At 51.0% G+C, this 15,872-nt stretch overlaps 1 protein-coding gene across 4 annotated transcripts in view; it reads left to right on the top strand.

Annotated features, from left to right (window-relative positions):
• Nucleotides 1-15,872, top strand: part of Sil1 (SIL1 nucleotide exchange factor) — a 224,476-nt gene extending 208,604 nt beyond the window's left edge. For all 4 annotated transcript variants that reach the window (XM_040758095.1, XM_040758093.1, XM_040758094.1 and 1 more), the window contains 3 exons: nucleotides 13,830-13,926; nucleotides 14,344-14,508; nucleotides 15,358-15,872. In XM_040758095.1, coding sequence (XP_040614029.1) covers nucleotides 13,830-13,926; nucleotides 14,344-14,508; nucleotides 15,358-15,714 — 619 coding nt within the window. In that variant the 3' untranslated portion in view covers nucleotides 15,715-15,872. The remainder of the gene's footprint in view (nucleotides 1-13,829; nucleotides 13,927-14,343; nucleotides 14,509-15,357) is intronic.

Genomic DNA, 15,872 nt, shown 5'->3' with positions numbered 1-15,872 from the left:
CAGACGGTCCCTTCGCCCCATCCTGGGTCGAGCTCTGCAGCTAAGCGATGGATGAGGCTGGCAGTAGCGTCATGATGTGCAGTGTCCCTCTGGTGACGTCGCTTGGTGTCTTGGTAGGAAAGTGCAGTTAAGATGCACCACACCTTCCTGGCCTTCCAGCTAGCGGCTTACTGTGAGCGCCTGAACTCTGATGCTGGGGCTTCTGGGGCTCTGCCCCTTTTTAGTTATATGACGACCTTGGAAAATGATTTGGCTTTCTGTGACTCAGTGTGTGCTCTCTTTCTGCCTCTTGCTCCTGTGCGGTGGTTAACAGCACCGTCTTGTACTCTCATTGTCCCGCCTGAGTCAATAAATTATACGATCCCCCTACGTATGCGGGGCAGTGGCATTTGATAGGGTGCCCTGAAAGACCGAACTGCCTTTAAGACTCACTGAAATAAACCCCAGGTGGTAAAACCTGAAGCACTTTTACGGCCTAGCGGGCAAGAGCCTCATCCCGCAATCCCGTCTCAGGTCATCAGACTTGAAGGCTCTTCTGGGTCAGGGTGCCTGCACTTAGAGTCCATGGGGCAGGTGTCTGTCCGCTGTGCTTCATTGAGTGTCTGACACACAAGGCAAGAAAGGGCGAGGCTCCCTAACCCCAGCCCCACACCATAGACTCCAGGCTCGTCCTCGTCCACAGCGCCACCTTCAACTCCTGGTGGGAGGGACCCTGGGCGCTGTCCTGTATCCTGCATGCGGCTGTGCTGGCACTGGGGCCCAGGCCCAGCCATGGTTTGTACCCGTCACGTTCAGGCAGAGGCTGTCCTTGCTCCATTTGCAGGCAGCTGGAAACTGCCGTGCATGCGCCAGGCCACGTTTGAGCTGGTTTAGTGTTTCCTCTTCTGCGGTTGTGATCTAAAATTCAGTCTGTAAGGAGCACTAACGCATCAAAGCCTTCCTTTCCCTTGCTATTCGGACCGTAGAGAGTTTGTATTTGATTCAGTGACAATTGCTGAATCTTAAACAAACCACTCACATTCTGACATTATTTTATGAGCATACCTTTTCTTTGACATTAGAATGATCTTTGCAGAAGGCCTTTTAATGATTTATCAGAGACAGAGTTAAAGGGACCATGGAAGGCACTTTTTAACATATTCTTAAAATGTTAAAAAGGACCTGTTTGTCCTTCTCTTTCCTTCTTTTCTGATTGTTTCCTTATTTATTTGTTTGTTCGTTTATTTGTTTGTCTATTTATTTACGGGCAGGGTCTCTCTATGTAGCCTTGGCTGTCCTGGAATTCACTGTGTGGACCAGGCTGGCCTTGAACTCACAGAGAGCCACCTGCCTCTGCCTCCTGATTGCTGGCATTTAAAGGCATACAGGACCACACCCAGCAAAAACTAGGTCTTACCTGACTTCAGACAGACAATGTTAACAGAGTTTTATCCTTTCTCCTCTGCTCTTAATGACTTTAGATTTTTCCAAGGCCTTCCTTCCTGAATGACCCCATTTATCAGGTAGCCCTTTCTCTCCACGAATCTCTGTTGTTGGCTATTGATTTTGCCTAATGGGGGCAGGAACTATTTCCATTCTTTGCTCTAGACCTACAGTCCTTAACTGCACACCCAGTGCACTCACTGTTTGTAGAACAGCTGACTGGACCAGGAGTCCCAGGCACATAGCATGTTCACAAACCAAACCACCCACTATTCCGTCTCTAGAGGCTGTAGTAACTGGGACTTTCTCCCTCCAGAATCGGAGGGAGCCCTTATTCCTTCTAGGCCCCTAATTCTTGAATCTGATAAATCAGGAAAACGGCCTCTGGCCAGGTCGGGCCTCCTTTCTGAGTCTAGGGAAAGCTGTAGGGCTGGTAGTGTAACTTAGTGGAGACTGTCTGTCGAGCTGCCCCAAGGGTTCAGGTTCAACCCTCAGCACTAATGAGAAGGCCTTCTTTTTCACGCGTGTCTGCCTGTCTGTATGTGCGCCATGTGTGCAGGTGCCTGCCCGTGGAGGCCAGAAAAGGTTTGTCAGATCCCCTGCAACTTGGGCTACAGATGAGAATTCGTGTGGGAGCTGGGAAACAAACAGGTCCTTCGTAAGAGCAGCCAGTGCTCTTAACTGCTGAGCCATCTCTCCAGCCCCTTTATCCTTCGTAACCAGAATAAATCCCTTATGATCCTTGAGCCAGGCTGGGGAGGCCATGGAGCCCTGCCACCCAGTGCCCTCCTCTGTTACAGCATGGGCAAAGCTGCATGGGAAACCCATGTCAGTGGGAACAGTGAGACCATCCTCATAGCTTGCATCCAGCCAACGAGGCCACGTTAATCCACCCCCATGGAAAACCAGGAGCCTGGTGCTGCCTGTGCCTTTTAGAACCTGGACTAATTGTTTATAAAGATCCTTCCAAATACCAATGATGTAAAATATTTGGATGGTTCACCATATTGTTCACCATATTTAAACTGTCAGAAACCTTAAATATCTGAGCAGAACCTCGGCAAACAAAGGATATTTTGAGGCTTGTTATGGATGTTGCACAGCAGAGACGTTTGTAGATATACAACTTGCAAATCTTGTAAATGAAGCTCTGCAATGTTGTCATCTTCAGCTGTAGACCATCCCACGGCTGCTGCCTTTCCTTTGCTGTTAGGAGTTGGCTCATTCATAAACATTTCTACAGTGGTGTAGCAAAAGCAACTCCTATTGAGATGATGTTTCATGCAGTGAGATATGCTATGTTTATCAAGTTTTTTAGAGCACAGAGAAGGGGAGGGGATGAAGGCAAAGGAGTGATTGGCTTCCAGAGCACATCTCCAGACTCTTTCCGCCCCCTCTCTATATAATATATATATATGTATTATATATATATATAATTTAACTAGAAACAATCTTATTTTACATATCAATCCCAGTTCCCTCTCCCTCCCATCCTCCCCTACCCCTCACCAACCCCCCCATCCCATCTCCCACATCCCATCCCCCACCCACTCCCCAGGGAAGGTGAGGCCTTCCATGAGGGATCCTCAGACTCTTTAGAACAAGGTCTGGGCGAGTGGGGGAATCTGTCCTGAGGCACATGGGATCAGAATCCGCTGGCGGTGTTGTCTGAAGCTTGGAGCAGGGCGGCTGCATAGTCTCCTGGGAAGAGCCTCTTGCTGTCCCTCCAGCCACCAGCACCTGTGGGGTGGCAGACCACTAACTGGTATAAATAACCTAAATGCGCCCCTTCTCTGAGCTCTCTAGTAAGCCTGAGGAATCTCAGTGTGAGGAAACAAAACAGCCCCCCCACCCCGTGCGTTAGCCTAAATTTTCTTCTGCTTAACCTTATTATTCCTACCTCCCCTCCCTCACTGCCGGAGATAATTGCACAGAGACTTCTTGGAATAATTAGTGGCCACAGATAATTCTCTTTAGCCCTCTCTCTTCCATGTCCCCCACCCTATGGTGTCCCTCTAGCCCGGTCTAATTAGCTTCTTTGATCCTTCCTCCCAGTCTTTCCCTCTGGTTTGTTAATTACATTTCTCCCCCTTGGATTCTTTTAGTACTGCCTTTGTCTGTGTAGCCACAGGAGCTGAGAATGAGGAACTCGGCCATTGCTGGGAAGCTGTATTTTCTCCCTTGTTCCCTGCCACGAAGAACCTCCCACTTCTGAGACGCCCAAAAACCCAGGCCTTTTCTCTTAGCAGAAAAGTAAACAGACAGTAAAAAGTAGACAGGGTGACTAATTCGGGGCAGTGATTGTCAGGGACGTCGTGGAACTTCATCCATTGACTTTCATGTCATTCTGTGAGGCACTATTGTTCACCCCACTTTCCAGATGCCAAAAGGGAGGACACACGGTCTGGGGGTGCTGGGTGTAGATCAGTTCAGAAGCATCCATGAGGATCTGCAGTTAGAACTGTTTGCAGAAAACAGGTCCTGAGCCGTCCTTGATCTGCCCCCTCCCTTTTCAATTCCATGCTGGCTTCAAGTCCCCTCTAGAACCAAGGGTGGCCAGGGACATCCCACTCAGTGCCTCCACCTCTGAGTCTGGTTTGTAGGGTTTTGAGGACCGAACCTAGGACTTCATGTATGTTAGGCAAGCACTCTCATCAGCTGAGCTGCAATCCATCGCTAACTTACTCACAAATTAAACTCACTTCTCTGACAGTTTCATCTCTCAGGAGGTTAAGAAAACAGCAAACAAACAAAAATCCCCACTGAAATTGTATTGTGAACAAAAAAGAGTTCTTTGGTGCAGTGAAACGTTAGAAGCAGACTTTGGAGAGGCCAGGGGGCTCCAGGTTTTAGGGAAAGCAGATTTTTAGAAGGTCCCAGAAAAAGTAGATACGATGTCTGAACCAGATCTTTGAAAAGAAGGATGACTAAGTCTGAAAACTGGAATGTGTGTGTGCGTGTGTGTGTGTGTGTGTGTGTGCGTGTGTGTGTGTGCGTGTGTGTGTATGTGTGTGTGTTTAAGTTCAGTGATTGCTGCAGGGGCAGGGGAGCTGTCTAAAGAATCCCACAGGCTTTGTGGGCCAGCTAGAGCTGGGATTTCATTGAGAAGATCAAAAAATCAAGGAGGCCTCTGAAAACCTGTCAGGAGTAGCCAGATGGGGGAGGCTGGGAGACACAAGAATTCGGAGGGAGGAGACCTGAGCAGCTGACGTTGAGAGAGGAGGACACGGGAGGCCACACGTGACCCCGCGTGGTAGGCAGCCATGACTCTTGCTGTTTGCTCTGCCTTCTCCGTCAAGGGCAATGGCTTCCGCTGGAAAGAGTAGACAAACACAGCTAAGAGGAGCTTGAGGGCAGGAGTGTGATTTTGAGTGAACGAGCCACTGGCTTCCCCAAATTAAGTTCTGAGAAATCAAATGTCAACAGAAAACAGAATATCTTCATGAGGTCTATGTGTGCATGAATCTCTGTGGTGTACTGGGGATCGGGAGGGGCTAGGAACCAAATCTTGCAGATTAATGTTTGAGTCCCTCCCTGCCCCCCGTGAAACAATACCAATTTCATTGATCTCAATCAACACAATCCAGGAACAAAATGTGACGTGCCCATGTCCAGCCACTAATACAAGTCGAGAAATCTCACACTGTTCCCACCGGGGTCGCCCTCACGCACCTTCCTACTTTTAATTTCCTTTTCAGAAAAACTTGCCAGCTAAGAGATTGCAATAGAACCTCGCAGGAAGTCTGCATTTCTTGAAAACGTGCAAGAGTCACAGAGTAATCTAGCACACTCAGGAAAGATGGCAAAGGGTTAGAGTTGCAGCAGCTTCCTTAGATCTAACGTGTAAGAGGTTGGGGTCAGCGGGGCCTTCATGGGGATGTGCCCGAGAGCTTGTCCAGTCTGAGTTTTGAATCTTGTTTCCTCTCCCCCTCCCTCCCTTTCTCATTTTGGTACTTTTATTAAAGCATGGCAACAGATAACACAGAAAGGAGTGAATAATTAGCATGTTGGACCCATGACAGAATGAAGATCAAAAACAGACAAGTGACAGGCTAGGATGAAAGGCTCAAGTAGCAAAGTGATGTTTTCGATTTTTCTATTAAAATTTTAACTTTAGGCATCTGGAGAGAAGGCGTAATGAGTAAGAGCAGCTGTTGCTCTTATAGAGACTGCTCATAACGACCCGTCTCTGCAGTTCCAGGGGTTCTAACACCCTCTTCTGGCCCCCAAAGGTACTGCATGCTTGTGGTACACAGACATGCATGCAGACAAAACACTCATATGTGAAAATTAAAACAAAAACTGTTGTTACATGTGTGAGTGTGTGTGTGTGTTCATGTGTGCGTGCGCACGCGCGTTCCTAAACACATAAGTATAACCTGTTTGATCTGTGTGATGTTACTTGTGTATATATATTCCCAGAGCTGACCATTTGGTATTGTAGATAACCGTTTGGTGCCCTTTTCCCTAGGAGACTCTGTCGAGCTCAGCATTCCTTAACTGCATGTAGTCTTTGCAGGAGAGCTGAGGCCTCCTGGGCTCCCCTGCTCCAATCCGTGTTGGTATGTCTACTGTTGTCCTTCTCCAGCTCCTGTTTAGGCAGTCATGTTTCCTGAGCCTTAGATTGAGTTGTATTGTGGATATACCGATTGGAACTGTGGTTTTCTGTAATGGCCTTCTCGAAGAGAGGTGAGACCTACAGTTATCTTTGAGTACTAGAATAAATGTTTAGATTGTAGTTGGGGATTATCACCGTTTAATAAAGTGGCAGTTGTCGGTTCTCCTCCAGGATCTGTGACTTCACTAGTACCGGGTAGTTGACGAGGTTTCCATTACCAGACATGACTTCCCACTTGTTTACTGGGTTTTTTTCTCTCAAGACAGGGTCTCTCTGTGTAGCCCTAGCTGTCATGGAACTCCCTCTGTAGACCAGGTTTGTCTTGAACTCAGAGATCTGCCTGCCTCTGACTTCCAGGCGCTGAGATTAAAGGTGTGCACCACCATCGCCAGCTTTGTTGAACAGGCCTTAAGTCCAATTACAGAGCTGTTGGTTATTACCAAGGCATATGTGCCACTAATGTACCTTTAGGGTTACTATGCCAAGCTGGTTGTCCTTTAAAATCATCTAATTTAGAGACCCTATCTCGAAAAATTAATTTTGCCATTAAAGTGATACAAGCAACATACTTAATACATATAATTATCTTTATTCATTGTTTAGAGAAAATTTGACTGCCAAAAGTATGTGGCGTAACACTTACAATATTGGTAACTTGATTTTTGCTTGCATACATTTAATATTATTTCTCTGATAATTCTAAATGAAAAGCTCTATGTTTAGTTTCTGGGTAATGTTGGGAAAACCCAGGTTCATCAGAGGATCATGTGACCAGCCTCCGGGGAGTTGACCTAACAAAGTCAGTTCTGTAAAGCATTGCCTTGAACACAGAGGTGGCCTCAGGCATAGGGACAATTGTCCCTACAACAGAGATGCCTGGCCCACTGGGCCCCCCCCCTGGGAGATTTGACCGAGCTGGAGTCCCTGAGCATGGATGGAGGAGTACCCCGGGGAGCACCTGTGGGAAGTCAGGGCTGCAGGAGCCGCAGTGGTGCCAGGGCAGGGGCGGGAGCCTTCTCTGGGTATTTGGTGCCGCGAGCTTCAGGAGGGCTGTGGTCTATCATGGCAGGATTCGGTGCCTTCCACTTAGAGGGGGCAGACTTGGGATCGGTAGGCAGACGCCTCATGAGCGTAGACTGCAGTTCAGCATCAGAAGACTGCCGTAAGCAGCTGGAAGCAGGCAAACAAAAAGACAAAATGCACGTCAGAAAGACGTAACCCCTGGTGAACGGGCGCTGGTGACTGGTTCAAGGGTAGTCTGAGCACCAGAACATTGACGGCGGTGAGTTACATATCACAGGTTAAATGAGAGTCTGTTAGTCCATTCTGATACTTAAACAAATGCAGGAAGCCGCCCCTGCTGTCTCAGTCACAGTGCCAACATACAAAGTGCACGTTATCATTTGACAACACAGAAACAGTTAGCCCAGAATTGCCAGTGGATGCCAGACCCAGTAGTGAAAGACTGATGAGGAGCAGGTTGTCTTGGCATCTCAACGTGTCTCCACACAGTATTCATTAATTTCTAAGGGACAAACAATATCTCGGTGGAGAGATCTGACGAGCGCTTCCATAATCAAATATTCAAAGTGAACGTGACCAGCTGTGAGACTGACTGACATCTTGCGTCCTCTGATATGATGTACTGAGAAATAAACAACATGTTTTTTGTGATATTTATGCCAGCACGAATAACCTCAATCTAATCATGAGATAAATCCAAACTGAAGGACATTGTGTAAGTGGCCTGCACTCTTAAATGTCAGTGTTGTACGAAACAGGACTTCCAGACTGAAGGAGACTAACAAAATACGCCACTGTGTGGGCTCGGGCTGGACCTGGGATGAAAGATGCTTCTCTAAAAAGGATATTGGGGTGGTTGACAGAAACTGAACACCGTGAAAATCGCTGTGTCACTGTTAGTTTCCTGGCCTGGCATCGCTAACTGTTCTTCAGAAGCCTTTTCTAATATTTTTAGGGGTAAACAGGCATCATGTCTGCAACCCGCTCTCCAATGATTGGGCACACTCTGTGTGAATGTCTGTGGAGAGGGGTGACTAAGGACTAGATGAGCTTGTGCGAGGCCCTGGGTTTGATCTCCAGCACTGAAGACAAGTGGGAGAGAAGGGAAGACAGGAGAAAAGCCCATGTGATGGCAATAACAACTGGAGAATTGATGGAGGCTTTTCTTTTTATTATTGCTGCTTTATAACCTCCTTCTTACTGACTCTGGTGTCTTTCACATGGTGCAACCAAATCCATTCATGTCCCCGTCCCTTTGAATCTGCCCTCTTGCCCTTGCAACCTCCCCACAAATAAAAATTAAGAGAAGAAAAGAAAAAAAGGGGGGGTGCCAGTCCTGTCGTGGGAGCTGCAACACATGGCACAGGAGTCCTGTCTGTAGGGCCGTCTCTCCCGTGCTGCCCGGGTGCGGTGCCAGCCTTCCCCGGTGCTGCAGCTCCCTCACACCCCACAGGCGGCGGGGGTAGGGGGGAGGTGGGAACCCTCTCTGTGAATTAATTTCCTGAGCTAGGTGGTGGCGGCTTTCACCCTTCTAATCCCAGCACCCAGGAGGCAGAGGCAAGTGGATCTCTGTGAGTTCAAGGCCAGCCTGGTCTACAAAGCCAGAGCTGTTACACAAAGAAATTGTGTCTCAACAAACAAAATAAAAAGAAAGTACTTTTCTGTGTTATTACTGGCACTGTTGTTTTGAAATGGGGTCTTGAACCCATGAGTTAAATGATCCTTTTGCCTTAACCCCTGGGTGCTGGGGTCACAGGTACCTGCCCCTTGTGCCTGGCTTATTTTTCTGTAATTTGTTGCAATGCCTCATTTGAAATGACAACAACAGCAAAGAAGATGCCTCAGGTGATGGCATCTTGTGTGACTGATCACACACCGCTTGTCCCTAACTGGCCTGTGTGGCTCCCTCCTGCTCTCCACATTTTCGGAACTGCACATGTTGCAGATGGGAGCTTCACAGTGCTCCAGCCACGGATCGGGCTGAGGCCAGGTGAGGACACCAGAGAAGGAATCTTACTGTCGGCAAGGAATTGAATGCAAGTTCTACCAGGAAAAACCACGCAGGGTCCAGATTGGGCAGCCACCCTCTACGTTTGCCCTGCTACATGGCATCTTCTCAAAACTCTAGAATGCAGTGAAAAGAAGAAACGTTTGCCCTGCTTCAGAGTGCTTGCAGGTCCCATAAGACAGCACATTCCTGTGGTGTGTGCCCAGTGCCCTGAGGACATCCCAGAGCCCTGGTGTGTGCCCGGTGCCCTGTGGACATCCCAGAGCCCTGGTGTGTGCCCGGTGCCCTGAGGACATCCCAGAGCCCACACTCTGTCTGGGAATCTAGTAGCTACAAGCTCTGCTCCAGGCTTTTACCTGAGCATTTTCTGGCTCCATCCGACTTGTCAGCCGCCCCCATTTCTCATCCCAGATTTCTGCCTACTCCACCTTTTCTCTGTTTTCAGAGATTCACGCCTGGCTTTCAGTCAGGTTATCCCAAGCAGTCTCTGTGTATCCCCATAGTGTCCTGGAGACCAATGCTGACTCAGAAGGGCCAGCGTTTGTCCTAGTGCTCGACTGGAGCCGTCTTGATCGCTAGCCTTTGAAAGAGCCCCCATTTTCACGTTTTTACTTGGCCCTGGAAATTATGCAGCTAGTCCTGAGGGTCCAGGCTGGGAGATGTGGGCCTAAGGCCTGGGACAGGCAGTATTCTCACGGGTCTCTGGCCCTGCCTGGCTGCTCTTGGGTAGCAGACACTTGCTCAGCTTAGCTAATATATGACCAATGGCCCTTGGCAAATTGACATATTGCTGCCACCTGGCCCAGACTGTTTGGTTTTAGCAATGCAATCACTTCCAGCTCTGAGATCCACCCCTCTCCCTGCCTGTTCCACTTAAGGTTTACGCAGCTGCTGCCGGCGCTCTACACAGCCAGCTGACTTGCCGATGTCTCGTGAGCGCCCCAGCGACCCGAGTGCTGAGGGCATTGGTTCAGTCCAGCGGCTTAGGCACATGGTAGATGAGCTCCGTCCTCAGGGTCCTCCTGGCGACTTTGAGGACAGCAGTGTTGCTGGCGTCAGTAAAGGGCTGGGAAGGCCTCTCACTTTAACACACTCACTCCAGGACTGGCCTTGTGCGGGCTCGGGTGGAACTCTGGTCCAGAGCCCATGGGCTGACAGGGACGAAGCTGGCAGGGACGCAGCTCTGCTCTCAAGGACTTGGTCAGGTCTCCTTGTGAGGCAGGTCCACAATGACTGTCGTCTTGGTATAGCACATTGTTTAGCATCTTGGTATTCCTGAGCCACTCTGTCTCTGATGTGAGGCAGTCCCAGTTCAGACCCTCTAGTGGGAAAGCCATCTGGGGACTGCTGACAGGTTCTCGCTGGCCGTCCTCCAGGCCTTGCACATACTTAGAGCTTATCTGAGCTGTCCGGATGTCTCTCCCAGAGCACGCAGAGCCGAGAACCTTGAGGACCCATGACTGGGTTGCCTGGAGGGGAAGGTTCTGGAGCAGCATAATGTCTGCTAGGGACTGACTGCAGAAATCCTCTGTCCCGCTGTCTGTCCAGCTGTCCCACTGTCTGTCTGTCCAGCTGTCCCGCTGTCTGCACCTGCCTGCACAGTCTAAATAAAGCCCTACCTCCCGCCTTCTTGCTTCCTCAAGCCTTTGCCTAGAAGGCACTAACAGCCATTCTGAGGGGTGTTTTGTGGAACCCTAGGTCATGAGGGGTAGGGCCCAGAGTTAGTGTAGACACCTTATCTAATTTGGAGATGGGAAGGCCAGGCAGCATGCAAGCCCAGGCTGCCCAGGCCTGTGTGTGACTGCGTCTGTGGTCCTGCTGTCCACTTGTTGAGAAGCCCTGTAGCTTTATGTTTGTCACGGATTTCCACCCCTGTGTTTGGAACCTGTTCTCCCTTACTCTAAATGGGCTTTGCTCCCCAGGAAGGGTGGGCTGTGGTTGGCGTGGCTGTAGGTAGCTCGTGGTTTACGGCCTGAGAAGTGAATTCTTTGTTCTGCTTCCAGTGTGGTGTGGAAGGGCTCCGATGCTTTTAGCCCTGCTTGATCTGCTAAGGCCCCACTGGCGGGTTCTGAGATAGATTTTGCTTGCTGTCTTCAGAGGCCCACGGGGATGGGGCACCTCATAGGTGCTTTCTAAGGCTGATAACTGCCGGGGCTCGCAGCCCCCCTTCTTTGGGAGGCAGCATTTGATGTCAGTAAATTTCCCAGCGTGGCAGTGTTCCCTTCACAGACCCTGTCTGTTGTGGGTGAGCATTCCTCAGCCACATGATGACAGAAATGGCCCTAATTAACTCACACATTGATGAAGCAGCTGCCTGTCTCAAGTAGAGGGAATGGAGGCCGGGAAGTATCTCCGCCCGGCACCCTGCATGGACTGTCTGGAAAAGAGCTGTCAGCTTTGCCGTCTCCTGGGACATCTCCATTCCCTGTGCGCAGGGATGGAGCTGCCATGGAACTGGCCAGCACCCTCCGCAATTCTCTCTGGTGGGAGGATGCCAGGGCAGAAGGATGAAGGGAAGCTGACTATGTGTGCTAGGTCTGTTCTCAGCCTTGAAGCTGCTTCCTGGCAGGAGCAGAAGGGCAGGACATTGGGGGATGATTTGACCCCAACGTTCCGTATGTCCAGCTCTGGGGCTACCTCTTATGAGGGCGGCGGTGTGGTGTACTGATACCGGTTTCTCTCCTTTCTCTATTTTGGACCAGGACGGAAGCTGACTGCTCCCAGCCCATCCTTGCTTCTCTGTGTCCCAGCACACCGCCTGGCTAGGAAGTCAAGAGTCTGGGAGGGGCGGGTGCTTTGGAGGTTACAGGGTACTCGGCCCCCGTGATGAACTGAAGCCAGCCGGAGACTGGTGGAGGTTTTGGTGCTCCTTTGGGGGCTGCCTGGTTGTGCATGACTGTCTGACTTTGGCCTGACCCTTCTATTCTCGGGGGACTCCTGCTTGGGCCTCTGGGTGGACGAGCTTAGAGCCTGAGGGCCCGGCCACTCGCTCCACAACTGATCACTAATGCACCTTAGAAACCAGGGACTGTGCTGTCTGCATAATCCCAGCATTCAAGAGCCTCAGACAGGGGAACTGCGGTGGAATTAAGGTTAGCTTGGGCTTCATAGCAAGACATTGCCCCAAACCAAAAACATAAAGAAAACAAGGAGTGTGCCAGGCATAGTGGCACACACTTTCAGACCCAGCACTGGGGAGGCAGAGACGGATCTTGTGAGTTCAAGGCCGGCCTGGTGTACATAGGCTGTACCAGGACAGTCAGGACTCTATAGAGAGACCCTGTCTCGAAAAGTGAGGGAGGAAAGAAGGAAATGTTATAAAAGGAAGTTGTCATCTAGGCTTCCCAGCGTGCCCTCTGCCTGGTACCCTCCGTATATCCAGGGGGGCTAGAATTGAAATATTTTTTTTTTAAAGAGCAGCAAGTACTCTTTTTTTTTTTTTAAGATTTATTTATTATATATACACTGTTCTGTCTGCATGTCAGAAGAGGGCGCCAGGTCTCATTATAGATGGTTGTGAGCCATCATGTGGTTGCTGGGAATTGAACTCAGGACCTCTGGAAGAGCAGTCAATGCTCTTAACCTCTGAGCCATCTCTCCAGCCCCAAATTGAAATATTTTTAAAGGATTTATTTATTTATTTGTATATGTGTGAATGTCTGTGTGTATATATGTGCATAGTGTGTATAAGTAGTCCCTGCAGAGACCAGAAATTGCAGGGTCCCCTGGAACTGAAGTTACAGGCAAGCATGAACTACTTACTAGGTAGGCGCTGGGAGCCAAACCCGGGTTCTCTGCCGGAGGAGCCGGTGCTGAGCCGTCCCTTGAGTCCCGAGGATGGAAGCCATGGCTCTAATGGCCTCGCAGATTCTTAGCTCAGAATGGGGTTGCGAGAGTGTTGCCTGCACAGTGTAGGGTCTGTCTGTGGTGATGCACCCGTTACTCCATCTCTGTCTTTTAGGCGTTAGAGTGTGGCAGGCCCTGTACTGAGCATGGAGAATCCGGGACAGAGAAGGTCACAGTAACTGCCCTGGTAGAGCCTGCTGTGGACTGCTGGGTAGTCCTGCACGGAGATGCGCTTTTCACTCAGAGCCTCTGGTCTCTTGTGCTCTGCTTCTGCGAGTGTGGTGTTCTGGCAGAGTCTGGGTGCTGAATGGGTAGAGGATGGGCTTCTGGACCTGGCTTCCAGCTCTGTACCTAGAGAGCAGAGCCGTGACTGGCTCTCCCTAGTGCATGGCTGGGAGATGGCACTCCCAACCCTGGCCTCACACAGCAGGGACACGGCAGTAGCACCTTCGGGTGCTGTCTCCGTTTCAGAATGGCCTGATGGTGGGAGAAGTGATTTCTCTCCCAGGATGCCTAGTCTGTTGGCTTCCGGGGAGCAGCAGGCTGGCATGCGACCCTTGTCCCTGTCATCTCTGCCTCTTCAAGGGAGGTTTGTGTGGTGTTAGTCCCCAGCTCCCTCTCTGGGTCCTGGGCCCAGTAAAGTAGCCCAGTTTCTTGGGTTTTTTTTGTTTGTTTGTTTGTTTGTTTGGTTTGTTTTGTTTTTTGGTGGAGTAGGGGTGGTGCAGGGTTTAGTTTGGGTTTTTTGAGACAGGGTTTCTCTGTGTAGCCCTGGCTGTCCTAGAACTCATTCTGTAGACCAGGCTGGCCTAGAACTCAGAGATCCACCTGCCTCTGCCTCCTGGGTACAGTGATCAAAGGTGGCACCACCGTCACCCGGCCCAGGATCACAGTTTCTTGTGCTTCTGCCCACAGCAATCCGAAGGTCCAGGTGGAAGCCATTGAAGGGGGAGCTCTGCAGAAGCTACTCGTCATCCTGGCCACAGAGCAGCCTCTCAGCACGAAGAAGAAGGCAAGTCTCTGGCCCTTGCCCCTGCCCCGTGTCTCGACACACCTGCAGGGGAAAGACTGCTTCCAACTTAGGCCATACCTTGGGGCCTGTGCACGGTCCCCGGGTGCTGCGGGAACTCACTCTAGTAAAGCAGGTGGCATGTCGTCTGGAGGCCTGGGTACAGCTGCAGCTCATGGCCGTGTATCCCCCGGTCTCGAGTATGCTATCTGTCCTCTGTTTGCCCGCTTAGTTTTGTTGAAGGCCCCTGCCTCCCATCACCCTGAATTCTGGGATGCTGATGGGCCCAAGGAGATGAGGGGCCAGGAAGATTGGAGGCTGGGCTGGCTGGGTTGCTGGTTGACCTCTGCTGCTTTTTCTGTGCCTTAGACTTCGTAGAGTTCTGTGTGGCTCTCACTTACGCCAGCCTGTGCCTCCCAGGTCCTGTTCGCACTGTGCTCCCTGCTGCGCCACTTCCCCTATGCGCAGCAGCAGTTCCTGAAGCTCGGGGGGCTGCAGGTCCTCAGGAGTCTCGTGCAAGAGAAGAGTGCGAAGGTCCTGGCCGTGCGCGTGGTCACCCTGCTCTATGACCTCGTCACCGAGAAGGTGAGAGCCCCCACCTGCCCTGCCTTCCCCTGGGCTTTGCTCTGGGTTCGCTTCTGGTCATTGACCAAAGCGCCCTCCCAAATGCTTCTGTCCAGCTGGATGGACGGACAGATGAATGGATGGGTAGAGAAGACACGCACCAGAGAGGATGTCATGAGATAGGACACCTCATCTGGATCCCAGGGGCAGGCGGGAAGGAAGGACAGAGAAAGGGCGTGGTTAGTGTGCAGGCATTGTGGGGGAGGCGCAGGGGACTGGAGCAGCAGCCGTGCGGAGCTGAACTGGGCTAGTGCTAACTCGAGGATTCTAGAAACCTGGACACACTTCCTCCGGGAGCTTTGCCTCCGAGCAAGGATTCGGGATGGACCCCGGTAGTTTGTTACCTGAGGGAGACCTGGTGCCCATGTACGTACTATGTACATGTAAGTGCTGTAGTATGATGTGCGTGTCAGGATGCTAGCTAGTGGTTTGTTTGTTTTTCCCCATTATGTGGATCTGGGGACCGAACTCCCGTTGCTGGGCTTGCAGAGCTGAGTCCTTAACCCACCAAGCCTGCTCTCCAGCCATATGTGGGAGTTTTTACTCACTTGCTAGATGCTGGAAACAGGAACTGGGTCTGCATTTTGGTTTCTCCAGTTCCCAACACTGTGTGCTGATGTTATGATGAATGAAGGAATGGGCAGACAGATGGACACACAGACGATTGAGGGAGTGTGTGAAAAGCCAGGAGTCCAGTTGACTCCTCCCAGGAGGCCCTAGTGGCCCAAAGTCTCGTAGAAAGTAACTAAACCAGTGCAGGATGACTGCTGTCCCTTTTCTCTCCGCCCACCCTGGCCCCTGGCTGTGCAGATGTTTGCTGAGGAGGAGGCAGAGTTGACCCAGGACTCTTCCCCCGAGAAACTGCAGCAGTACCGCCAGGTGCACCTCCTGCCAGGCTTGCGGGAACAGGGCTGGTGTGAGATCACTGCCCACCTCCTGGCCCTCCCAGAGCACGATGCCCGGGAGAAGGTGCTGAAGACGCTGGGCGCCCTCCTGGCCACCTGCCGGGATCGCTACCGTCAAGACCTCCAGCTCAGCAGGACACTAGGCAGTCTCCAAGCAGAGTACCAAGCACTGGCCTCCCTGGAACTCCAAGAAGGTGACGATGAGGGCTACTTCCGGGAACTGTTGGCCTCTATCAACAGCTTACTAAAGGAACTCAGATGAGGCTGCCACACTGATACCAGGAGTGGACTAGGATGCTGCCGGCGAGAGCTTGGGTGGGCTCTTCAGGGGTCATCAACCAGGAGGGAGGACTTCCCTACTGGGGCGTTGAGCATCATCTGGGCAGCGCTGGCTTGGCCATTAAACAGAGACATAAAGGC

Source organism: Mesocricetus auratus, unplaced genomic scaffold, assembly GCF_017639785.1.
Source record: "Mesocricetus auratus isolate SY011 unplaced genomic scaffold, BCM_Maur_2.0 Super-Scaffold_100015, whole genome shotgun sequence".
Taxonomy (NCBI): domain Eukaryota; kingdom Metazoa; phylum Chordata; class Mammalia; order Rodentia; family Cricetidae; genus Mesocricetus; species Mesocricetus auratus.
Note: the sequence above shows the minus strand (reverse complement) of the source record. Positions and strands in the feature narration are given on the sequence as shown.